The sequence below is a fragment of the Chelonia mydas genome, chromosome 7 (assembly GCF_015237465.2).
Source record: "Chelonia mydas isolate rCheMyd1 chromosome 7, rCheMyd1.pri.v2, whole genome shotgun sequence".
Lineage (NCBI taxonomy): Eukaryota > Metazoa > Chordata > Testudines > Cheloniidae > Chelonia > Chelonia mydas.
In genome coordinates this window covers 80,001,095-80,026,777 of record NC_057853.1, presented here as the reverse complement: position 1 = coordinate 80,026,777, position 25,683 = coordinate 80,001,095, and the positions used below count along the sequence as shown (strand labels likewise).

At 41.8% G+C, this 25,683-nt stretch overlaps 1 protein-coding gene across 3 annotated transcripts in view; it reads left to right on the top strand.

Moving 5' to 3' along the window:
* Positions 1-484: 484 nt before the first annotated feature.
* Positions 485-25,683, top strand: part of DNA2 (DNA replication helicase/nuclease 2) — a 35,060-nt gene continuing 9,861 nt past the window's right edge. Inside the window, exons 1-17 of one of the 3 annotated variants that reach the window (XM_037903515.2) lie at positions 485-851; positions 1,874-2,053; positions 7,674-7,857; positions 8,445-8,590; positions 11,188-11,319; positions 12,405-12,624; positions 13,342-13,459; positions 13,822-13,987; positions 15,537-15,731; positions 16,915-17,142; positions 17,851-17,967; positions 18,063-18,172; positions 20,524-20,633; positions 21,383-21,607; positions 23,586-23,779; positions 23,879-23,968; positions 24,065-24,266. In XM_037903515.2, the coding sequence (XP_037759443.1) occupies positions 769-851; positions 1,874-2,053; positions 7,674-7,857; positions 8,445-8,590; positions 11,188-11,319; positions 12,405-12,624; positions 13,342-13,459; positions 13,822-13,987; positions 15,537-15,731; positions 16,915-17,142; positions 17,851-17,967; positions 18,063-18,172; positions 20,524-20,633; positions 21,383-21,607; positions 23,586-23,779; positions 23,879-23,968; positions 24,065-24,266 (2,700 nt within the window). In that variant the 5' untranslated portion in view covers positions 485-768. The remainder of the gene's footprint in view (positions 852-1,873; positions 2,054-7,673; positions 7,858-8,444; positions 8,591-11,187; positions 11,320-12,404; positions 12,625-13,341; positions 13,460-13,821; positions 13,988-15,536; positions 15,732-16,914; positions 17,143-17,850; positions 17,968-18,062; positions 18,173-20,523; positions 20,634-21,382; positions 21,608-23,585; positions 23,780-23,878; positions 23,969-24,064; positions 24,267-25,683) is intronic. The other 2 variants (XM_037903516.2, XM_037903517.2) reach the window with 2 other exon arrangements.

Here is a 25,683-nt window from a genome sequence, read left to right as displayed (position 1 = left end):
GTACTTTGAGATACTACACTGAGTCCCTGACATATTTTATGTCTTCACCCCGCTGTCCTGTGTCTGCTTTTCAAATGTATTTTTCTCTCCCCTTTTGCTGTGGGCGGACTATGCACAAATAACCTGAAAAACTAACCACACCCCCCAGCCTGTTATCAACTCCACGCATTGAAACTGCTCTCCTCTGTAACACCAGCAGCAAGGAGCGGTGACAGTGCCACAAGCCCAGCTGCACTACAGACCAGCTGGCGGCAGCAGCGTGAAGCTGGGCGGGGACAGAGCAGATACGCTGTAATGCCGGTCTGGATTGTCTCCGGCACGGCGCAGTGGCCCTTGAAAGTCACATGGCACTTTCAAAAACGTTCGCCGGGCTGCTGCTCGTTCTACGGAAGCCCGGCAGGCCGGCCAGGGAATAACACTGTACTCCCCCCCCCCCCAGTCCGACGCACTCGGGATAAAGAGCCACAGCCTGCTACCTGGCAGCGACGCCCCCTCCCCCCAACGTGCCCTGCGCGAGCCGCCCGCTGCGCTGGCCGGCCTTCCATTGGCTGAGCGCCGCTCGCGCCTGCCGTCCCCCTACCAGCCTGCACCACGCGGGCAGGTACTTCTGTCCCGCCCCTGAGCTGAGCGCGGCGTTACAGAACCTGCGCGACTCTTCCAGGCTGGCGGGACTTTAATTCATAGGCTGTAGCGCCTCCGACACCGCGCTCACTCCGCTGGTGCGGCTCTCTCCGCCCGGTATCGGGTCTCTCGGCTTCCACCGTCGCTATGGAGCTGGGGCGGGAAGAGCAGCGGGTGCTGGAGGAGCTGATGGAGAAAAGCGCCTGTGAGGAGCTGGCCCCGGCGGAGAGGTACCGCCCGGGGGAGGGATCCGCCACAGCGCGCGTTGTTCGGAGTAGGAACGGGGCTCAGGGCCAGCCGCCTTCTCAGCCTCCCCGGCCCTCTCCGCCCTCTCGCTGCGGGGCCCGAGCCCCCCTTGCCGGTCCCTCGCTTCGGGGGATCCCGGCACCGTGTGCCCAGTTCCCCTACCCCGGGGGGCCGGCCCCGCGCCGGGGGCTGTCAGTCCGAGCCCGGGGAACGGCTCGGAAAGCAGCGGCAATTGTAGCCCGAGGTGTTTCACTGTGGCTGGTGGCCAACAGGCAGTTCTGTGGTAGGAACTAGGGCGTATTGTGTCCCGGAACCAGCTTCCAGGCTGCGTCTCTGTACTGAGGCTGCGAGCCACATGGCAGAGCTCACCGGTCTGTCTTCGGGGTGGGTGGGAAGGCGTCTCTTTCAAACAAAACAAAAACGTCCTTGGAACAAATTGAATTTGGAGTTTCTAGACCAGTGGTTCTCAAACTGCATTGCACTGCAACCCCTTTTCTGAGGACAAAAATTACTACATGACCCAGGAGGGGGGACCAAAGTTGGAGCCAACCACCTGGGGGGCAGGAGGGGGCAAAGCCTGAACGCTACTGTTCTGAGTGGGGGGGTCCAAAGCTGAAGCCCAAGGGCTTTAGCTTCAGGTAGAGGGCTTGTAAAGTGAGCCCTGCCGCTGCCTAATGCTGAAGCCCTCGGGCTCTGGCTTCAGGCCCAGCCTGGCGAGTCTAAGCCAGCCCTGGTGACCCCATTAAAATGGGTTTGTGACTGTACCCAACCCATAGTTTGAGAACTGCTGTTCTAGAACAGTGCATTGTTGATGTAGGCTCCAGAGCGCCTTTGCTGACTATTTTCAACCAGATTTCCCAGAAAAACTCTACCTTGGGATGACACATGGCAGAGGAATGAAAACTTGTTTTATGTTAGGAAGCTTGCTTCAGACTTAAATATGGAGTGGCTGTGACCTCCAAACACCACTGTGTATTTGGTTGCATTAATGTAACTGTTTCTTAAGTTTTCAGAAGAGAGCAGTTGACTTAAGTGATACAACACTCAGCAAAGGTTTGAACAACAGATACCGTATCTTAAGAATCAATGTAGTACAGAAAAATGAAGATGATCCTGAGAAACACCTGACAATTACGGCTTCTCAATCACTTGAAGATACAGAACTGTGTATTCTAAGGAATGACTGGTAACTGATATGTAAACATAAATATTTTCTGTGAGGGGATATGGTGTTCTATTATGAACTAAGTTCTCTGCATGCTCTCTTCTGGGTGGGGTTTTTATAGGGCTGTCAAGTGATCAAAAAATCAATCGCATGATTATACAATAATAGAATACCATTTATTTAAATATTTTTGGATGTTTTCTACATTTTCAAATATATTTCAATTACAGCACAGAATACAAAGTATATAGTGCTAATTTTAATTTTTTATTACAATTTTTTGCACTGTAAAACAGCAAAAGAAATAGTATTTTTCAGTTCACCTCATACAATACAATATGATGTGATTTGGAATATCAGAGACGTGGTGGGGTAACTCACCTGGCTGGAGTACTGTCATGGATGTATATAAACTGTTCAGGAAGGACAGGCAGGGCAGAAAAGGTGGGGGAGTTGCATTGTATGTAAGAGAGCAGTATGACTGCTCAAGCTCCGGTATGAAACTGCAGAAAAACCTGAGAGTCTCTGGATTAAGTTTAGACGTTTGAGCAACAAGGGTGATGTCATGGTGGGAGTCTGATATAGACCACCAGACCAGGGGGGATGAGGTAGACGTGGCTTTCTTCCAGCAAATAATGGACGTTTCTAGCTCACACGCCCTGGTTCTCATGGGAGACTTCAATCACCCTGATATCTGCTGGGAGAGCAATACAGCAGTTCACAGAGAATCCAAGAAGTTTTTGGGAAGTGTAGGGGACAATTTCCTGGTGCAAGTGCTGGAGGAACCAACTAGGGGCAGAGCTCTTCTTGACCTGCTGCTCACAAACCGGGAAGGATTAGTAGGGGAAGGAAAAGTGGAGGGGAACCTGGGAGGCAGTGACCATAAGATGGTCGAGTTCAGGATCTGACACAAGGAAGAAAGGAGAACAGCAGAATACGGACCCTGGACTTCAGAAAAGCAGACTTTGACAACCTCAGGGATCTGATGGGCAGGATCCCCTGGGAGAATAACATGAGGGGGAAAGGAGTCCAGGCGAGCTGGCTGTATTTTAAAGAATCCTTATTGAGGTTACAGGAACAAACCATCCTGATATGTAGAAAGAATAGTAAATATGGCAGGTGACAGCTTGACTTAACAGTGAAATCCTTGCTGATCTTAAACACAAAAAAGAAGCTTACAAGAAGTGGAAGATTGGACAAATGACCAGGGAAGAGTATAAAAATATTGCTCGGGCATGCAGGAGTGAAATCAGGAAGGCCAAATCACACCTGGAGTTACAGCTAGTAAGAGATATTAAGAGTAACAAGAAGGGTTTCTTCAGGTATGTTAGCAACAAGAAGAAAGTCAAGGAAAGTGTGGGCCCCTTACTGAATGAGGGAGGCAACCTAGTGACAGAGGATGTGGAAAAAGCTAATGTACTCAATGCTTTTTTTGCCTCTGTCTTCACGAACAAGGTCAGCTCCCAGACTACTGCACGGGGCAGCACAGCATGGGGAGGAGGTGACCAGCCCTCTGTGGAGAAAGAAGTGGTTCGGGACTATTTAGAAAAGCTGGATGAGCACAAGTCCATGGGGCCGGATGCGCTGCATCCGAAAGTGCTAAAGGAGTTGGCGGATGTGATTGCAGAGCCATTGGCCATTATCTTTGAAAACCCATGGTGATTGGGGGAGGTCCCAGACGACTGGAAAAAGGCTAATGTAGTGCCCATCTTTAAAAAGGGAAAGAGGAGGATCCTGGGAACTACAGGCCAGTCAGCCTCACCTCAGTCCCTGGAAAAATCATGGAGCAGGTCCTCAAGGAATCAATTCTGACACACTTAGAGGAGAGGAAAGTGATCAGGAAGAGTCAGCATGGATTCACCAAGGGAAAGTCGTGCCTGACTAATCTAATTGCCTTCTATGACGAGATAACTGGCTCTGTGGATGAGGGGAAAGCAGTGAACGTCTTCTTCCCTGACTTTAGCAAAGCTTTTGACACGGTCTCCCACAGTGTTCTTGCCAGCAAGTTAAAGAAGTATGGGCTGGATGAATGGACTATAAGGTGGATAGAAAGCTGGCTAGATTGTCGGGCTCAATGGGTAGTGATCAATGGCTCCATGTCTAGTTGGCAGCTGGTATCAAGTGGAGTGCCCCAAGGGTCGATCCTGGGGCCGGTTTTGTTCAATATCTTCATTAATGATCTGGAGGATGGTGTGGACTGTACCCTCAGCAAGTTTGCAGATGACACTAAACTGGGAGGAGAGGTAGGTATGCTGGAGGGTAGGGATAGGATACAGAGTGACCCAGACAAATTAGAGGATTGGGCCAAAAGAAATCTGATGAGGTTCAACAAGGACAAGTGCAGAGTCTTGCACTTAGGACGGAAGAATCCCATGCACCACTACAGATTAGGGACCGAATGGCTAGGCAGCTGTCCTGCAGAAAAGGACCTAGTGGACGAGAAGCTGGATATGAGTCAACAGTGTGCCCTTGTTGCCAAGATGGCTAATGGCATTTTGGGATGTATAAGTAGGGGCATTGCCAGCAGATCGAGGGATATGATCGTTCCCCTCTATTCAACATCGGTGAGGCCTCATCTGGAGTACTGTGTCTGGTTGTGGGCTCCACACTACAAGAAGGATGTAGAAAAATTAGAAAGCGTCCAGCGGAGGGCAACCTAAATGATTAGGGGACTGGAACACATGACTTATGAGGAGAGGCTGAGGGAACTGGGATTGTATAGTCTGCGGAAGAGAAGAATGAGGGGGGATTTGATAGCTGCTTTCAACTACCTGAAAGGGGGTTCCAAAGAGGATGGATCTAGACTGTTCTCAGTGGTAGCAGATGACAGCACAAGGAGTAATGGTCTCAAGTTGCAGTGGGGGAGGGTTAGGTTGGATATTAGGAAAAACTTTTTCACTAGGAGGGTGGTGAAGCACTGGAATGCGTACCTAGGGAGGTGGTGGAATCTACTTCGTTAGAAGTTTTTAAGGTCAGGCTTGACAAAGCCCTGGCTGGGGATTGGTCCTGCTTTGAGCTGGTGATTGGACTAGATGACCTCCTGAGGTCCCTTCCAACCCTGATATTCTGTGAATACTGTAGTGCAATCTCTTTATCATGAAAGATGAACTTAGAAATGTAAAATTTATGTACAAAAAATAACTGCATTCAAAAATAAATGTATAACTTTAGCGCCTACGCAGTCCTACTTCTTGTTCAGCCAATTGCTCAGACGAACAAGTTTGTTTACATTTGTAGGAGATAATGCTGCCCGCTTCTTGCTTACAATGTCATCTGAAAGTGAGAATGGGCCTTCGCGTGCCACTTTTGTAGCCAGTATTTCAAGGTATTTACATGCCAGATATACTAAATGTGCATATACCCCTTCATGCTTCGGCCACCAATCCAGAGGACTTGCTTCTATGCTAATGACACTCGTTAAAAATATAATGCGTTAATTCCTTGGGGGAGAATTGTATGTCTCCTGCTCTGTTTTACCTGTCTTTTGCCAATATTTCATGTTATAGGAGTCTCGGACCCAGCACATGTTGGTCATTTTAAGAACGCTTTCACTGCAGATTTGACAAAACACAAAGCGGGTACCAGTGTGAGATTTCTAAAAATAGGTAGAGTATTCAACCCTAGGATTAAGACTCTGAAGTGCCTTCCAAAATTTGAGGGATGAGGTGTGGCGCATACTTTCAGAAATCTTAAAAGAGCCACGCTCCGAAGTGGAAACTACGGAACCTGAACCACCAAAGAAGAAAATCAACCTGCTGGTGACATCTGACTCCGATGATGAAAATAAACATGCGTTGGTCCGTACTGCTTTGGATCGTTATCGAACAGAACCTGTGAATCTTTAGCGCATCTGGCACGTAAATATCTTGCAACGCCAGCTACAATAGTGCCACGCGAACACATGTTCTCACTTTCAGATGACATTGTAAGCAAGAAGCCGGCAGTATTATCTCCTGCAAATGTAAACAAACTTGTTTGTCTGAGTAATTGGCTGAACAAGAAGTAGGACTGTGTGGACTTGTAGGCGCTAAAGTTTTACATTGTTTTATTTTTGAATGCAGTTATTTTTTGTACATAATTCTAAATTTGTAAGTTCATCTTTCATGATAAAGAGATTGCACTACAGTGCAGTGTAAGGGGAACTACAAAATACTATTTTACCATTTTTATATTTTTATTACAAATATTTTCACTGTAAAGTGAGCACTGTACACTTTGTATTCAGTATTGTGATTGAAGTGAATATACTTGAAAATGTACAAAAACTTCCAAAAATATTTAATCAATTTCAATTGGTATTCTATTTAATAGCGCAATTAAAATGGCGATTAACAGCAATTTTTTGTTAATCACGTGACTTAACAGCGATTAGTCGACAGCCCTAGTTTTTTACTATCTTAAAGATGAAAACAAAATTCAGAATATATTATCTTAATACAATTAATATAATATCAACTCAATATATGACTTAATATGGTATCAACATGTTAGTGTCTTTTATTAATCTTGAGAGCAGCTGGTATCAAATGTCAATTATATTGTCTTCTAGTCTTCACATCATTTTGTCATGGCTTAATACTCTAACAAACATGCAAAATGGTGAAACTGTAACTGTGCAGTTTTATGTGCTAATTGCAGCAGTTAGTGCTGTTCCCAGGTTTGTGCTAATTGAACTGATGACATGGCCTCGAGGAACACTGATTCTGTAAAGTATGTAGGTTACACATTTCTCAAGATATACAGTCTCAGTAAGAATAACCGTGTCATAAACTGAGTTTCATTTCAGATCACTAAATTTGAGAGTAGCTGTTTAGGGGAAAATACAGCGGAACTAGTTTAATGCAGAATCCCTATCCCCTGGATTTCATGGGCTCAGTTTTTGGGGGCTCTACTCCAGATGTAAAGTTGGCAAACTTGTTATATGAAGATAGGGCAATGCCAAAAAGCAATCACTTAAAATAAGTTAAAGACAGGCTTTCAAGAAGAGGATAGCTTGTGGTAGAGAATTAAAATCTTGGTTGGGATGGGACACTTTCAGAGTGTGATTGCTTTTATAAGGGGCACTGGCAAGTAATTGTTCTCAGTTGTTGTATTACATTGGATAATCTGGTAGAACGTCTTCCTGATTCTGTTCTATTCTGAAGTCACTACTGCAGTTCTTCTTAAAAATTTATCTTAGATTCTGCTTACAAATGAGGCTATATAGAACTGATAAAAATCTTGCAGAATTCTATTTGACGTTACTGTAAATGAGTAGAAAGTCAGTTCTGTACAAAGTCCATGATCATGTACAAGATCTGAGTGCAAAATATACTGGATTAGTTTGTGAGACTGCTCTTGGTGGGGTTTGAATTATTTGAGTACATGTGTGTTGTCTGTAACATAGAAATTTGTGCAATTTTTTTTTTTTGAAATACGCTTTCTCTCAAATATTAAAAGATACTGTTTCTGTAACAGTCAGTGAAAATCATGCTTGTTTTACTAGTGTAAATTGCTTTTTATTTAATTTGTTTTCAGTGGTTTCTCCAGACTGACTTTTTGAAAAATTGGATGGTTTACTCTGATTTTGGAATATGAACTTCATTTCTAATATATCCTTATGTCTTGCAAATGGTTATTGCAATTTGTAATTACTTTATAGGTATTCTGTTCCAGTAGTTCCTGGAGACATCATTCACTTAGAAGGAGATTGTCATTCTGGTACCTGGATAATAAATAGAGACTCTGGATATCTAATTCTGTACCCAGATTTGCTGCTTTCTGGCACTACAGTATCAAATAGTATTCGATGTCTGAGAAAAGCAGTACTGAGTGAAAAGTTCAGGGTGAGTACGGAAACCATGGAATATAAAACATCCTAAAACTGGTGACAAATCACTTAAAAAAAAGTCCATGCTTTGGAACAGGGACATGAAAATTGGCAGATAGTGGCGTTTGTCTGGGTTGTGCCTTTTGCCATCCATGTGAAAATCTACTGAAATTTGGCCAAGTTACAAGCCTTTGAAAAATTCTTAGTTTGCACATTATCGGAGACTTTGTGGAGCTTTGCAACCAAGTTCACTGGAAAATTCCTTGTGTACTGAGTATAGGGCTGAGCAGGACTTTACCTGTAATTGCAGCTTTGGGCTGCTGCAAGCCAGGGTTGGATCCAGGCGTGGGAACTAAAAGCAGGGAGAATCTTCCTGTTCTCTCCCTATTGCCTCCTAGGCAGCATGGGTGAGGAAGCAGCCTGATTTGAATGCAGAGGGGTGGGGAGAATTCACGGTCCCATTCCAGTGGACTGAGGAGAGGCTGGTCCCTACTGCTGGCAGCAGCATTCAAGGGTTGGTAGTGCTGGAATGAGCCCGCTGCTTCCTGCGTGGGGGAGGGGTGTGCTTGTTGTGATTTTTTTTTATTTATTTTCCCCTTGTAGAGTTGTGAGTCCAGTTCACGGCAGATGCTGATTGGTACAATCCTTCATGAAACTTTCCAGCAAGGAGTAACAAATAACTTTGCACAAGAAAAACTACACGAACTTGCTTTCAGAATTGTCCATGGACCAAAGTATCTAAAAGAAATGTAAGTGACATTGCAGATATCTGTGTCTAGATTTGAAGGATGGAAGAAGATGATAATTCTGTCTTCCAGGTGAAGTGTCTGTGGTGCAGTAACTCTTTTAAAGTGCAGGATATTCAGAAGCAGGATTATTAATTCAAGAATATTCCACCAAAATAATCTTTGTGTTTGTAGAAAGTATTCATGGGTTTTATAAAGACACTTCCTTGTCTGAGAGTAAAATATTTTATTTAAATTGAATTCAGCAACTGAATAAGATGTACAAAACCATAGCCACTCAGGGGAGAGGTGAGGAAAATTATTCTTTTGGCAGGGTGGGCAAGTGGATTTTTTTGGCCTGGGCTATTAGATTGTCACAAGTTTTGCAAACCTGTGCTAAACGTGACACAAATAATTTAAAAAAATACTGTGCTGATCCCTAGAAAATTCTCAACTGACAAAGCAGTGAGGCCTCTAATTTTTTTAGAGTACTAATCTAATTATTTTATACCACTCATCTTAGATTCTAACTAGAAACACTAACAGTTACAGAAATCTGTCTCTTCAATTCCCAAACTCCCATTTTGTATTTGTGGCCAAAAGCGACAAAAGACTCTACATTTTGATCTGACGGCCATCAGATTTGTGATGATGCTAATCTCAAGACTTTGATTAACTTTGCTACAAAGTCCGTCAATTATGAATAAGGCTCTGTTTGTTACAGAGGTCATGGAAGTCATGGATTCTGTGACTTCTGCAGCAGCCCTGTGCGTCAGGCCCAGGAGCTGCCTGAGCAGCTTGGGCAGTCCCCCGGGTCAGTCGCACTGGCTGCTGCTTGAGCAGTCTCTGTGCCCCTCCCCTCCCCGTACTCCCCCCTCAGTACCCCAGCAGCAGGAGTTTGGGTGTCGGGGGCTCCCCTACTACCACATGCTGCCTCTGCTGGCAGCCAGGTACCGTGCCCACAGCTCCCGCTGGCTGCGGTTCCGAGCCAATGGGAGCTGCAGAACTGGGGTTTGGGGTGGAGTGGAGGCAGCACGTGGAGCTCTAGAGAGCTGGGGCCGCTGCTTCCTTGGAGCTGGGTAATGAGCCTGCCCCAGCCCCACCAACCCCCCCAGCACCTGCAGCACCCCCCGACCACCTGCGCCCCCATCCCCAGAACCCGTGGCCGCGACTTGCCCAGAGCACCTGTGGCCCCTCCCCAGCATGTGTGGCACCCCCCCAAACCCCCTCTCCCCCAGTTTTAGTCAGGGGTATTTTTAGTAAAAGTCATGGACAGGTGTCAGTCAGATTCAGGACTCACATAATTTGTCAGACCGCTCTGTTTATTAGCAAAGCGCTTTGCCAGTGCACCCAGATACAAGTGAGCCCCCTGCAAAAGCTCAATCTAACTTATTTATACAGAAGCCAAAGCCAATTTAACACAGGAGACAAAAGGAAGCAGAAACTGACAAATATACATACATATCTTATTTGCATACTAACATTTACCAATCTCCTAGCTCAGTAGGAGCTCTAAGTTAATTAGTTTGAGGACCCATTGTCTCACACTCCTTAATGTTTCTCTTCCTGACAACTATATTTCAACGAACTCTTCAAGCAGCATTTCTTTAATGAATTATAATTTCAATATAATTCGTTCTACTTTCACACAGGTTACAGGCCTGTGAATTTTTATTTACTGTCCATGACCTATCCATAACTTTTCTTAAAAATACTTGTGACTAAAACGTAGCCCTAATTATGAACTTGAGTTGTGCAGAAAGTACTTTGTAAATCACAGGCTGCAGGAAAAATTTCAATGGTCACTTGTCCATGGACAGTTAAAAGTTCAAATGTACTGAACTGATAGAAATATATTTGTCCCAATTCTCAGATTGGGGGCCTTATTCTCCCGTGTGAGTTAACCATAGCAGCAATATTTCATTTTATCTGAAGGTATTTTTTGTTTTCTACTTGCTCTGTTGGCAGCTATTGTGGCAGGTTTCTTGATTGTTAATTTTTTTTGTATTTTCCTTCAGTTCTTTTAGTGTCTAATTTTGTCATCGCTTTAAAATAAACTAAAATGCCACTCCTATCGCTCTGAGCTTGAATTAAAATTGAGACCATGTAATTCAATTTAAGTAATTCTAATGCATAAATAAACTTAAGGATAATGGCTGTCAGGTTTGAAATCTAGACCTGATAATACAGAATACAACTAATCTAGTCCTTAGTTGGTGCTGCCTAACATTATAGGGGAGTATCCTGTGCCTGTGTTCACATAAATGTTCATAGTCCCCTTTGAAGCCTTTTCTTTTGTTTTTAACTGAGGCTAATATTTAGTAAACTACTTCAGAGTGCACAAATATTTGTGTGTAAATCTTTCAGCAGAGACTTAAATAATTTTTCTTTTTATAGTGGTTTATAAGTAATTGTCTCAGATGCTCCATTATTGCACACTCTTAACTTCACATAGTGAGCAATCCCACAATGCAGAAAGTTTAAACACTTGTGTAAGTCTTTGAAGGATGGAGGCCCCAGTAAACTAGATTGCATATTCAGTTTTGAGTCTATTCTCCTTCACCCTATATTATTCCTTATTTTCTACTTAGTACTTAACGTGTATGGGTTCACTTGTACAGGTACTACTTAAATCTGAAACAAGAAGAAATCATGCAAGAGATAGAAGAATATCTTCCATCAATTTCTAAATGGGCAGAAGACTTCATGCACAAACCTAGTCAAGCTAACCACAACAAAATGCAGATAAAACTGTAAGAAACCATTACTTGCACATTAAAAACCTGTTTTATTGTTACCTAGCAAAGATGTCACTAATGAAATTACTTTACTTTGTCTCATTAATTTGTTCATCTGAATTTTAAAGCAAAAACCTTTTATTCCTTTCTGCATTTATTGATGTGGAGCTGACTCATGGCCTCGCTGCCTAGAAAGTTGGCCTTGTTAAGCAAAGAATGACTTGGTCTACAGTGAGCTACTTGTTTAGCTGCAGCTGCATTGATTGGGAAACAATATTACAGGTGTCCATGGTGATGGAGAAGGATCTTGTAGAAATAACACCTTTTGTTCTTAAAAAGATTCTAGTCACAGTAGTCAGTGTTGGCCAATTCACAGAGTAGACATTTTGGCACTGGAAGAACTAGCTTATTTAATCAATTGACTAAGCTATAAAAATATATATAGTTAAGATTGAAAATCTGGCTTTCATCATACTTGCTCATTGCAAAGTTTTCTTCCTGTCCATGCTTCTCTGCCATTTGGCTGCCTGCTCCCATGGATGTAAAGGCCAGTCACCTGGTCCTCTATTTCCTTCATAGTTAAATTGGCACTGTTGAGGAATAAAAGTGCTTTTTAAATAGTATTAACTTCAAGGTAACTTTTAAAAAGGTTAAATATTTTGAAGATCAAATAAGGCATGTTCTTCAGAAGGAATTCATGACACTTTAAATTATGTTTTTGCACATCTGTAACAAACATTTAAATTTAATTTTTAAAAATATAACTTCTTCAGACTGAGAAATTACCACATCAGTGTACAGTTTAAGGTAGCCTTTTGAGTTGAGGCCTGATCCATATATAGAAGGTTTGCTTGAGCGGGCCGTAACACTCTAACTATCTTAAATTAATGGCTAATATTACACATGTAAATCTTTTAGCCACTGCGGTGCATGCACACTAATAGAAGTTCCCTGTGAAGATTTAAATCTTTGGAATTCTCATGGGCACCTGTTTAGAGAAATGCAGCAGCTTATATCTGTTTCTAAAGTAGTCTTGTAACTCTTCAGGTGATAAAGTTATTTGTTTTTTTTTTTTAAAATTTGTTTTGCTTTCCTCGTAGACCAAGCGATGGAAAAATAGAAGATTTATCTTGTAATATTGAAGTTGCAGAGTTCCTGGATATTGAAGAGAATATTTGGTCTCCCAGGTTTGGATTAAAGGGCAAGATTGATGTTACAGTTGGTGTGAAAATACATCGCAAGTCTGGAACGCAATATAAGATAATGCCATTGGAGCTTAAAACTGGCAAGGAATCTAACTCCATAGAACACAGAAGTCAGGTAGAAATGTTTAAATGTTCAGCATACACAATTGTCATATACTTGTTTGCACTTCATCTAATAAATGATGGCTGAACCAGTTTATATGTAATATAATTAGGTATTATGGATGGCTTATCATGATCTCAAACCTGTATTTATGAATGAGGAATTGAGGAATGTGGAAGTGTTTACAAACTACCACCTTCAAGCAAAGGTTCAGATTTCCATAAGGGAGTGAGGAGGTAATCTCAATGAGTAGCCCCAAGGGAAGAAACCAGGATCATTGTGTGGAGACTGTATCTTTGACCTGCAAAACCTCCCACAAAGGCTCTAGGGAAGAGAGAATATTAGCTTGAAATTGTGTTATCTTTCAAGAGATTTTTGCAGGGCTGGATGGGTAACTATTCATTTCTCCATAGCTAATACCTCAGAAAGGCCTCTTCAGGGTCCGGAGATGGGGAGGTATAATATTGTAGAGGTGGCAGAGTTATGGGTATTTACTTCCTGCATCACCAACTAAATAAGCAATTCTCAAATTTCAACTTTTTGAGAGATTTTTCTTATGCAAGAAATCTTTAATGGAAAAACATCAATTAGATGACAAGCATTTATTCTTTGTAATCTTGTTGGCCATGATAAGGCTGCTTATCTGTACAACCGTAACATATTCACATGACTTACGCAATTTAGGTAAATATCAAAATACACTTTAATACATTTTTTAAATGTCTTCAGGTTGTTCTGTACACCTTGTTGAACCAAGAACGAAGAGCGGATCCTGAAGCTGGATTTCTTCTTTACCTTAAAACTGGCAATATGTATCCTGTGTCTGGCAATCGAATGGATAGGAGAGGTGGTTTTTTCCCAGAAACAGTGCTTAACTATCATAAATTCTAAGAGGTTTTTTCCACATTAACGGTTACTACATTGTTCACTCTTGAAAATATTTATATTGGTTGATGTACCACTTCCAGGAACTAGTAAACAGTGTTGAGATAAGTTCTTTGTTTTGACAAGAATGCTTAATCTTCCTGGAATAATTTTGAATATAAAAAAATGTACACTACACCAAAAATATCTTTATGATGAATACTGTTTGTGCTGTGTACGTGCCCATTGCTTGGAGCCCCAAATCAATTAATAAATATTCACTTTTTTTCCTGTTTCTAACTCTGAAAGACTAGTTCACATTTCTTTTCTTTTTTTCCTTTACAGAATTACTAAAGCTAAGAAATCAACTGGCCTCTTACTTATTCCACAGTATGTGTAAATCTGCCCTGGGAAATAAGCAAACACAACTTGCCTCTTTGCCTCCTGTAATTGATGATAGTCGGGCCTGTAAATATTGCTCACAAATGCACAACTGCTTTCTTTATAGCAGGTAAAAGAAACTTTCAGATTTTGGATAGTAAACACTTAATTTGTTTAAAAAAAACAAAAACAAAAAACTAAATGGTTTTGGATTTTCTGTGGTGATTTCACAGTGTTGATTAACGCTTGCCCTTGGTATGCAATGACTTTCTCCAAAGATAAGCATTGTTCCATTGATTCCTCCCCAGCCTTGACAATTTAAGAACCTGTTCCTACAGAGGCTTACCCAACTATTTATCTTTACACTCTGTGAGTAGTCCCACTGAAGTCATATACCCAAACCTTTGCAGGGTTGGGGTCTAAATTTGTGATTCTCTTAAGGCTTGCCTACACAGGGAATTGACTATAATAGCTATAAGAGGAATAATTACGCCAGAATGGCATCCACACAGGGAGTTATGCTGGCATAACTATACTGATATAATTATTCTGCTAGAGCTATACTCGAAAAATTTACCACATAGACAACCCTTAGTTACTGTTCAGGGCATCCAACTTCTGAAATTTTTCTGCACTTAGTTTTAAAAGTTGAATTTTTAATAACAAACTTTGATTTTTCTTTTGCCTGTCCAACGGTATTGAACTTTATATTTTTGTTTTATCATGATAGAAGAATACAATTAAAGGCAGTCTCAAAGATATTAAATGGGTTTTCAGTAAATTAACTTTTATTAATTATAATACAGTAATTCATTTGTATATCGTATTTAAAAAAGTCAGATTATTTACATCAGTTATAAGTGTTGGGTGTAAGAGAGTAGGAGGAGTAAACGGAGATTACCCCTAAACATAGTGGCCAAAATTGTATGCCTAAAATTATATGGTGGGGAGATCTGGGCCCACTTGCCTACATACTGTTTTCTAAATTTAAATCACCTGTGCCCCTGTGATATTTTCCTTTTTAAAGTCAGTCTTGTAGTGTCCTCCAATAAAGACCATCTTAAAGCTGCCTGATGTTTTTAGTTAGGTTAAAAATTGTTTCCTTTCAGGAGTGTTGTTTTCACACATGACACTATACCAAAAAGTCTACAGGTATTGCACTTGAAACAGTTGTGGGGGTGAGTCCATTATGTATGCTATGTAAGTGTATATGTACATTAAATAAGATAAGGGGATTTCGCATTCATAAGACAAAATGATGCTATATTGATAAATATAGTCTTCAGATTCTTTACACAGCTGTGGCTCATTTTGTAAATAGAGATAGCATTCTTTATGTAGAGGACAGAGAATATTATGCTTGAATTATTTGGAAAAAAAACAAAACAACAGCGAACTTTTCATCTGTGGACACTCCAAATTATTACCGGGGACATCCAGTCACTAATGTGAAAGTACTAATGTAAATAAGGGATGTAGGAACAGGTTCTGTATTTGGAATTTCATGCTCACATGTAAAGATTTGGAATAGGATGCTTTTCCCCTCGGTTTGATTTGTTTAAATAGATATTTTCATTTAGCTTTTGTATTTTACCTTATGGAATTTAGTAAGCATATGTAGTCTTAAAAGAAGATGACTTTTTTCCTTTTTTTAACTTGATGCTTGTGTCTATTTTTAGAGCTGTAGAGCAACAGATGGACAATGTCCTTATTCCTCTTGCTATGGTACCCATTATTGAAAAAGAGACCCAGCATCTGAAACTGTCTCACTTACAGTATTTCAGCCTGTGGTATCTGATGTTAACCTTGGAGTCACAGTGTGGAGAGGGCAAAAAGGGACGTAAAAATATATGGCTGATGCCTGCTTCAGAAAGGTAAGATGGAAGTGAGGGCATTGTCTGTGGACAGCTCTTACCTGCTTGGTTTCTTGTAACTCATTGTGTCTCCTGCAAGAGACAAGATCTTTCCTTCAATCCTTGGGTAAATATTCTGATTATACAGTTACTTGAGATAGCAGGAAGTGCTAGTTCGTGTGTGTGGGGGTGTCTATCAAAAGCATTGGGCTAGTACATCTGGTGGTATGGTATCACCAACCTGTTAGGTACCTTCTTGGGGGAAGGAGGGGAACCATAAAAGACTCAGGAAGATGATGATAAATTGTGCCTTATCTTCATTCTTATAAAATAAGATCACAATACTTTTACTAGCCTCACCTCCCTTATGTGTGCAGCTGGATGTTGTCTGCCACCCCAGCGCCTTGCGCTGCCTCCCTGAATCAAGGCTCTTGACAGGCTGTATTCTGTTCTCTGCCATATTGCTAGTACAGGCTGCTCCATAGGTGGCTGAAAGTGGACTGAGGGTTCATGGTAGTGCATCATTTCCTATTAAAATCTCACTAGCAGCCATGCATAACTTTATTGGTGAAATGCAGTAAGAGATTGTTTCAGTGAAGCATGGGCAGTAAGACTTACGTTTTACTACTGAAGCGCTAAAAACCAAACTTACATTATAGTGCGATTCAACCTTTTATGTTTCAGAATTTAATACTTTGACTTATCTTGAGTAATCTCCACTGTGTTGAGAATCTGTAGACCACTTATCTGGGAGTTTCACAAAACAAGCAATGTTCTTTTGTTTTGAAGCCCACATATGCTTGCTTTATCGCTTTCCCTTTTGGGAAACAACATCTGATAGTGTAGAATAGAAATGTATAGTATTCATAGATTTCTTTTCTTTTTAAGGCTAGAAGAAACCATTATGATCTAGACTGACCTGCATAACACGCACCATAGAATTTCACCAATTAATTCCTGCTTCGATCCCATAACTTATGGTTGTGATAGAATATATATTTTAGAAAGATATCCAGTCTTGAATTGATCAGGGCTTTGGAATGTAGCTAGTACATTTATCTTGGGAAGAAAAAGACAGCCAATATAGTGAAAAAAACTACTCTAAGACCTAAAATGAATTACTATTAAATCTTAAACTGATAAAAAGCTACTTCTAGAAAATTACTCAAGGCAGCTTACACTTTTACTTTTAATGTGTTCATAGAGAAAAGGCTGGAGACTGCATTGGAAATGTGATCAGAGTTGAACATGTGCAGGAAGTTTCTGATGGACAATATCTACATTATTTCCAGCGTAAAAATGGTACCATGCATGGAACAAACCTGTTGGTAGGAGATAGAGTTGTTGTGAGTGGAGAGAAGACATTACTTGGCTTGTCTGCTGGCTACGTTAAAGAGGTCAATGTGACAAGTATTTCCTGTTTATTGGACAGGTAATACAAACAGAAAAATATGGCTGTTTGAAAGGAAGTGTGGGTGCGCTTTTTTACAATATAAAATTAAGCACACTTTGTTTGTTAATGTCCACCGTCATAAAAAACAAAAGCCCCACACTAAATTCAAATAGCAAAACTTGGGCTAGGCCTGAGAACGTGTGTGCGTTGTGTTTTTCCCAGGGAGTTGTCCACCAATTACCTAGACTATTAGCTAATAAGCAAAATATTACAGCATGTTTCCAAGCTCCATCTATTTATGACAACAAAATGAAATGCTATTCATAGACTCTGTGGATCTTTATATTATATCTTCCTTTCTTCCTTGAATGCAGTGGTGTTGGAATAATTTTTATAGTGGGAATGCTGAAAGCCATTGAACGAAACTATAGACCCTATATATGATGGAAACCACTTCAAGCCAGAAGGTGCTGGAACTAGGAGTACTGGAGGTGTGGCAGCACCCTTGCTTGAATGCTTTCATCACCAGTGAAATGGGTACTACTGCTGATTTAAATGATCAGGCTTCAGAGTTCTCACCTTGCTGACATGAATAGGGGTAGTTTTATTCCTTCTTGGAGCTATTGTTTCAGGTTGCCTGCATACGTCAGGCAACGTTACTGACAACAATGCTGTAGGATGTTAATAAGCAGATGTGGAAGCAAAGGCAATTATATTCCTGCTTATTATTCTTATTATGTCTTTCAGGAACTTATCTAAACTCCCTAAGGACACTATATTTAGGTTAGATCATGAAGAAGGAATTTCTGGTATTGATGCCCCCTTAAGAAATCTTTCTAAACTGATGGAGAATTCTTCTGCCAGGTTTGTAGAATTGAATTGTTTTCAAATCTTGTTTAGTGATTGTATAAATGTTCTCACTGATAGTAATTTTGTCTAATTCCTTTTTTTCTCCCTAGTGAAAAGCTTCGTAACTTAATAATTGACTTCCACAAACCACAGTTCATCCAGCACTTGAGCTCTGTTCTTCCTCCTGAAGCAAAGGAAACTGTTGCAAACATTTTAAAGGGTACAAATTATATTTAACTCATAGCAGCTTAAATTATTCTTTATTTTTTGTGCGAATTCTTATATGCATTGACTGATTAGAAATATACACCTCAATTGCTAAGCACCTGGCACCTTACATCAATAAAATGTGAGCCTTTCCACTTTAAGGTTCAGATCTGAGCAACTCCAACTTGCCCTTATTTCTACTATTAAATTAGTCCTAAACCAGTAAAAAGGTATGCATTTCTTGTGCATTTAAGCTCTTTAGTTTCTTCCTCTTACTGACTATTGGAGGGAGCAGGTTCAAGAGAGATCTACCTTTCACTAAAACATTCTATGGGTTGGTAAAAGGGTGTTAACTGTGAGAACAAACAACAAAAATGACCGTTCAGAGTAGCAGCTGTGTTAGTCTGTATTCACAAAAAGAAAAAGGAGTACTTGTGGCACCTTAGAGACTAACCAATTTATTTGAGCATAAGCTTTCGTGAGCTACAGCTCACCGTAGCTCACGAAAACTTATGCTCAAATAAATTGGTTAGTCTCTAAGGTGCCACAAGTACTCCTTTTTCTTTTTAAAAATGACCCTGTAGATTCTAATTTCTATAGGGGGTGGCAGAGAGAGAGAGAATCATCTCAGGCTTTCTAGCTCAGAGGTCGGCAAACTATGGCTCGTGGGTCACGTCCGGCCCACGGGACCCTCCTGCCCAGCCCCTGAGCTCCTGGCCCAGGAGGCTAGCCCCTGGCAGCTACCCCGGTGTCTCCCCGCCCCCACAGCCTCAGCGTGCCGCTGGCGCAATGCACTGGGCGGCTGGGCAATGCAGTTGCAGAGCCGCGGCCTGACCTGGCGCTCTGGGCAGCGCGACTGTAGTGCCGTCAGCCACTGGCGCTCCAGGCAGCCTGGTAAGGGGGCAGGGGAGTTGGGGGTGGTGGTTGGGGCGGTCAGAGGGTGGGGAACAGGAGGGTTGGATGAGGCAGGGGTCCTGGGGGGGGGGGGGGCAGTCAGGGGCAGGGGTTCTGGAGGCAGTCGGGACAGGGAGAAGGGGTGGTTGGATGGGGCAGGGTTCCCGGGGGGCTGGTCAAGAATGGCGGGGGGGTTGGATGGGGTGGCGGGGGGGAAGTTGGGGTGGTCAGAGGGCAGGGGGTGGGGGTTCCGGGGGTGGTCAGAGGACAGGGAGCAGGGGGTGGTGGATGGGGTAGGAGTCCCGGGGGGGTAGTCAGGGAGCAGGGGGTGGTGGATGGAGTAGGAGTTCTGGGGGGGGGCCATCAGGGGGCGAGAAGCGGCGGGAGGGGCGGTGTCAGATAGGAGGCGGGGGCCAGGCCATGCCTGGCTGTTTGGGGAGACACAGCCTCCCTTAACCAGCCCTCCACACGTTTTGGAAACCCAATGTGGCCTTCAGGCCAAAAAGTTTGCCCACCCCTGTTCTAGATCGTAACCAGCACTGGAAGCAAATTATGTAGCCACTGTGAAACACTGAGGTAGTGTTATGTACTTATAGCAGTCTGTCCGCCCGTGCCCCCTTCCCTCCATTATCTGTAGTGTCCAGGTGTTTTTCAGGCGTAGCCCTAGATGCAGTACCTTGTAGTAATCTAGTCTAGAGGCTAAAAAAATTGTTTAAGGTCTGCATCAGATAGGAATGGGTACAGCCTCCTGGCTGACGGCAAAAGGGGAAGGGGGAACAGAAGGAAGAAGAGCTGTGTGTACGTGAGAATTCAGAAGTAGTATTGGGTAAAAAATGACTCTAAGACTGCAAAACACACTGATAAAGGTTGAAGATCATGACTTCTAGTAGAAAGTGCACTTGTAACATGTACCTATTAGTTTAAACATTTCTTCCTGCTTATCTCTTTCAACTGAGACTTTGTCTACACTACCGTGCTTTTAGAGACATGGCTGTGCCGCTACAGCTGTGCCGCTAAAAGGTGTGCAGTGTAGCTGTTTGCAGAAGGAGAAAGCTCTCTTGCTGGGAAAAAAAAAAACTTGGACCCCCCCCCCCATCTCCCCCTCCCCGGATGAGCAACAGCAGGAGAGCGCTCCTGCTGACAAAGCGCTGTTCACACTGGCACTTTTCGTTGGTAAAACTTTTGTCATTTGGGGGTTTGTTTTTTTGTTTAACACCCCTGAACAACAAAAGTTTTGCTGAACAAGTTCCAGTGTAGGCAAAGCCTGAGTTTTAACTTAGGCTGGGGAGCTTGCATCTGTTCTCTACTGGGAAAGTGAACTCTGTTCTAATGTCTCACGTAAATAGCAAGATGCTCTGGCCTGCATCTTTTTATCTAGAAATATTTTTATCTGAAAATTTTTATCTAGTTCAGGTTGCATATAGGATTAACTACAAGTATTTAACTTTTTTTTTCTTTTTCTAATTAAAGGTTTGAATAAGCCTCAGAAACAGGCGATGAAACAAGTGCTACTTTCAAAAGATTACACGCTCATCGTGGGTATGCCTGGAACAGGAAAAACTACTACAATATGTGCTCTAGTAAGACCATAATGTGACCTAATGTTAGAAGTAAATTGTTAATTTAAAAGCTTGGAGGGCAAGCATCAAATAAGCTGTATATGAGGTGTCCTCTTCACAATTAAGGTTTATACAGGACTGCTGTCTGTGTCATTTACATTGAAATAAATATGGAGCCAGCTTTACGATAAAGAACATTAGCATTAGTAGAATGACAAAATGTATCCTTCAGGTCAAGTGGGGGGTGGGGGTGTGTGTGTATGTGGTTTTTTTCATTACCCCGGAGGTGGGTGATGACATTGATCACTTTCCAATGTTTTAATGGTGTTAAAATACTTTGGCACCAGACTACAATAAAATCTTCCAATTTTGAAGCAGATCTGAGGTTTGGAAACAAGCACTTCATTAGCAGTAGTTCTGGTGTGAGACCCAAGGTTTGTCTGCACTGGGATATTAAGTGCTGGTGTAGCTGCACTAGTGCAAACTCCTAATCTTGGCCTGATTTACACTGGTGAAGCTTATCCCGTACAAATTGTGCTGCACTGGTTAGAGACAGAGGGTTTACACTGATGGGTAAAATTCCAGTGTAGACAAGGGCCTACTTGGGAATCTTTGTCCCCTCATCTGACTTTTTGGCTTCCTAGGTCCAACACCAATTTAGAAAAATGTAGACTAACTTATCCTTTTTAGAAAGGAATTACTGATTCCTATGTTCATGATAATATCTGGGTTTTTTCTTTTTTCTCTCCTTGCTACTACTCCTATTTTAGGTAAGAATTCTCTATGCCTGTGGCTTCAGTGTTCTGCTGACAAGTTTTACACACACTGCTGTTGACAACATCCTGCTGAAGTTAGCCAGGTTTAAAGTAGGATTTTTGCGCTTGGGGCGAGCTCAGAAGGTTCATCCAGACATACGGAAGTTTACAGAGGAAGAAATTTGCAGATCCAAATCAATTAAATCTATAACTCATTTGGAGGAACTCTATAACAATCAAGTAAGAAGAATAATGTTCAGTTGTCCTGCAACATATTCAGGGCAATATAAATGAGTGTATCTATTACAAATGCTGTACAGAGACAAAACTTACCTCAGAAGTGTCTGGGTGGCTCAGTGATCAGAAATGAGATCCTCAATTTCTGTCACTAATTCAAGTTTGGCCATTGTCTATTGTGAATCAGGTTACCATCTGAGTGGGGTTTTTTGGGGGGGTGTGTGTGAAAAGGGGGGCATTTCTCTTGCTCGTGTGAAATGAAATGAGCTGGTTAGTCATGGTTTGCTTCTATTTGATGTCCTATTTGTAGAATAGTAGTGCCTGAAGATCTTTGACTGCGACCCCATTGTGTTAGACTAATACAATAAATATATATACACTTATGTACCACTAGGACTGTCATTGCCCCAGAGAGCTTACAGGAAGTGTTTACATCACAAAAAACTCCATTAGTTGTCTTGTTGGTAGGCTCTGCGAGGAAGTAGAGGACTGAATTGATATGGGAAGTGGCTTACGTTTTTCTTTGATCACTTCAGTCAGGATGCAGTTAAGGCACGTGAGTTGGGGTGAAGAAGATTGCACTGCCATCACCATGTCTGTATTTAATCTATAGAACAGGGATACTGACACTTCCTGGAGGTACCCAGAGTTGATGCACTTTGCTACCACCTGCCCTTAGCGTGAAGAAGTCTTGTTTGTGCCTGCCATGGATCAGCACTCCCCTCCCCCCAAGCCACTGGCAACAGAAACACTCCCCTCGAGGCCCCACTATCAAGCCCTCCGAGTGTGTCCTTAGAATGTTCAGCCCCTGGTCCACTGGACACTTGCAGCATATTCCAAAGAAACAGTACACCCCAATTTACCAGTTCTACCTCAGATTACTGCTCTGCTTAACTAACAGCACTTACGTTTGATTAATGGTAAAAAAAATCCTGTTTATTTCACAAAGCATAGCAATTAAAGTAATACGAAGCAGAAATTTTGGAAACAAATGGTTACATACAAAAAATAACATACATTCTGAGCCTAGACTTGATTAACAAGATAGTCTCATGTCTAGTAGAGTATTGCTCACCCAAAATCCTTGCAGCGTTACATAGCCAGGTGGCTGTGACCGTTGTTTCATGAGACAATCCTGCTATAAGTTTGCCTCATAGATGAAAGATTCAGTGTCTTGAGTTGCACTCCAAGTTATACAGGATCAATCTTTTGTCTTGATTCATAAGCAGGACGCCCCGTTACTGTTTTTCTTCCTGTAGATTTCCTCTTGTAAAATTCACAATATCTCAATGCACCTCTTGCTCAATATGCAAATAGGCATACAGTGTACTGTAGGTATATAATACTCAAGTGGCCAGACAGGGAGATGGATGTCTGTTGTCTTCTGCCTGAAGGGAATATCTCTGAGGTAGTCATTGCCTGGTGACCTGCCTTAGCTCTACAACTTTAAGAGCATTGTTTTCAGGATAGATATTAAACTCCTTAAATATTAGCCATACATATATTTTGTCAATGATTATGACCACCAACTTGCTCAACAAAAGATCTCCGATGCCATCCTTTGGTCAACTATTATGCAGCTCTCTGACCCAGGGGATCCCTGTACAACCTATGCCCCCCTGTACCTCCTGCCAGTTAACACCAAGTGATCTCTATCACAGACACCAGTCTCCAGGGCAGTCAGTTCAGCACTAGGTATAGCCTAGCTCCATATTTGTTAATTAAATTTAAATTTAAAAATAGCATCCTAAACACTTGGCAGGAATGAATCATGAACTGTATGCTAGTCTCTATATTCCAGAACTAAATCAGCATATTGTAAAGTTTTTGGATTATATTTTACTTTCATTTTTTTTTAAAAAATGTAGCTTTATTTGATTAGAGGTCACAGACTTATTAATGTAGAAATTGTATTTAAAATATGAAATGGGAAAAGGGAAGAAAATGCCTTTTTATCTGTAAGATATGTCCAAATTTTCAGCCAGTAGTTGCAACAACGTGCATGGGAGTAAACCATCCAATTTTTGCTCGGAAACTGTTTGACTTCTGCATAGTGGATGAGGCTTCTCAAATAAGCCAGCCAATCTGCCTGGGGCCACTCTTCTATTCACATAGGTTTGTGCTGGTAGGGGACCATCAACAGCTACCTCCACTTGTACACCACACAGAAGCAAGGTAAGATAAAATGCTACTGGAAAAACATAAAATGTGTGCGGTGTTAGGGCAACAAGTGGACTTTCAAGGCACTGACTTTCACATCTGATTTTGTAACAGAGATCTTGGCATGAGTGAAAGTTTGTTTAAGAGACTGGAACAAAACAAGAATGCTGTTGTCCAGTTAACTGTGCAGTACAGAATGAATAGGTATTTAAAACTATTTATGTCAGTTACTAGTGATTTTTTTAATGTAAATTTCAATCTGTAAGACATGAAACTGCTTTTTGTTTTTAAACTCCATAGTAAAATTATGTCATTAAGTAACAAGTTGGTGTATGAAGGCAAACTGGAATGTGGCTCGGAGAAAGTGTCAAAAGCCACTGTTATCCTGCCAAACTTAAAAAACTTGAAGTTGGAGCTGGAATTATTTGCAGATTCTTCAGAAACATGGTTGAAAGAAACATTTGAGCCAAACAATCCTGTGTGTTTTCTTAACACGGAGAAGGTAAACTTTGGTTGCATACTTCCCTTTATCTTCACGCTATCCTGCCTTCAAAATACTGTATTATTTTTATTTTGTTTGTAGCCCATATTTGAAATATAGTTCAATTGTTTAAAGTTAAAATTCTTATGACTCTTCCTTATCAACCTTGTATAACTTAGAGTATAGGCAATGGTATGTAGTCTTGAAAAGGGCTCTTCCAACTGTATGCAAAGTGTTCCGAACTTCAAGTGCTGCATTAACTGAAATGTAGCCAAAAGACATTCTCATCCTTGTTGTATGCTTACACTGTACAGCTACTGCTATAAGCACCACACTTCATGGTGTACAGGCAAAAAGTCAGTTCAGAAGTCTGATCATAGGCTATCTCGAAATATTTAGCATCCAGCATCTTTAACATTATGAAAAATCTTTGATGTGTTTTTGTTTCTTGAACTGTACTAACTTCATTAATATTGAGCCAAATCCTGCACTCTGTTACAAGAATGCAACATCAGTGACATTACTGGAAGTTGTGAATATGTAACCAAATAGTATCCCTTTCTAACCCTTAGCAAATTGTTTCTGAAGGTTTTCCATGGGGCAGATATGAGTTGCTTAGTGCAGGAGGATGAATGTTTCCAGCAGCAAGGCAGATTGTGACACTCTGGTTTTAGGGAATTCTTCACAAAATCTTTCTCTTTGGACTGTACCCTCTACATAATCTGCCTTGCTGTTGTTCTGTACCTGACCCTGGGCTGGAAGCTAACTTGCAGGCCGGAGCGAATTACTTTTGGAATGTGTGATGATCATTCAGGGGGACTGGAGATGGAATGATCTCCAGGGAAGGAAAGTGGCTGGATTGGAGCACTTCAGTGGTTGTGGGATGAGGATGAGTGTTGTAGGCAGAGAACTTTGTGCTCTATCCATTATGCCACACTGCCTAAGGCTATGTCTACACTGCAAAATAAAATGACCCCCAATGAGGGGTGGTAGCTTTGTTGGTTGGAGAGCTCTCCCCAGCCCGACAAAGCACTGTGGACACCAGCACTTTTCATTGGTAAAACTTTTGTCGGTCAGCGTGTGGTGTGTGGTTTTGTTTTGTTTTGTCCCCCCCACACCCCAACTGACAAAAGTTTTACTGACGAAAGTGCAATGTAGGTATAGCCTAAGCCCTGTAACAGAGGCAGCAGGGTGTAGTGGTTAGAGCAGGTTATTGGGAGTTGAGGACTTTAGAGTTTCTCATCTCTAAAACTGATTTTAGTCCCTTCCATATACTCTACAATGGCTTTGCCAGTCTCCATGGCAATTGAAGGAAGTACAGATCTTTCCTCTGAGCCAGGGCTTGGTCGACTACCCCTCAAAGAACTCTCCAGAATTTCCAGCTTCCAAGCAGCACAGACAGCAGACTCCAGATCTCCCTTCGTAGCACTTTCACAGG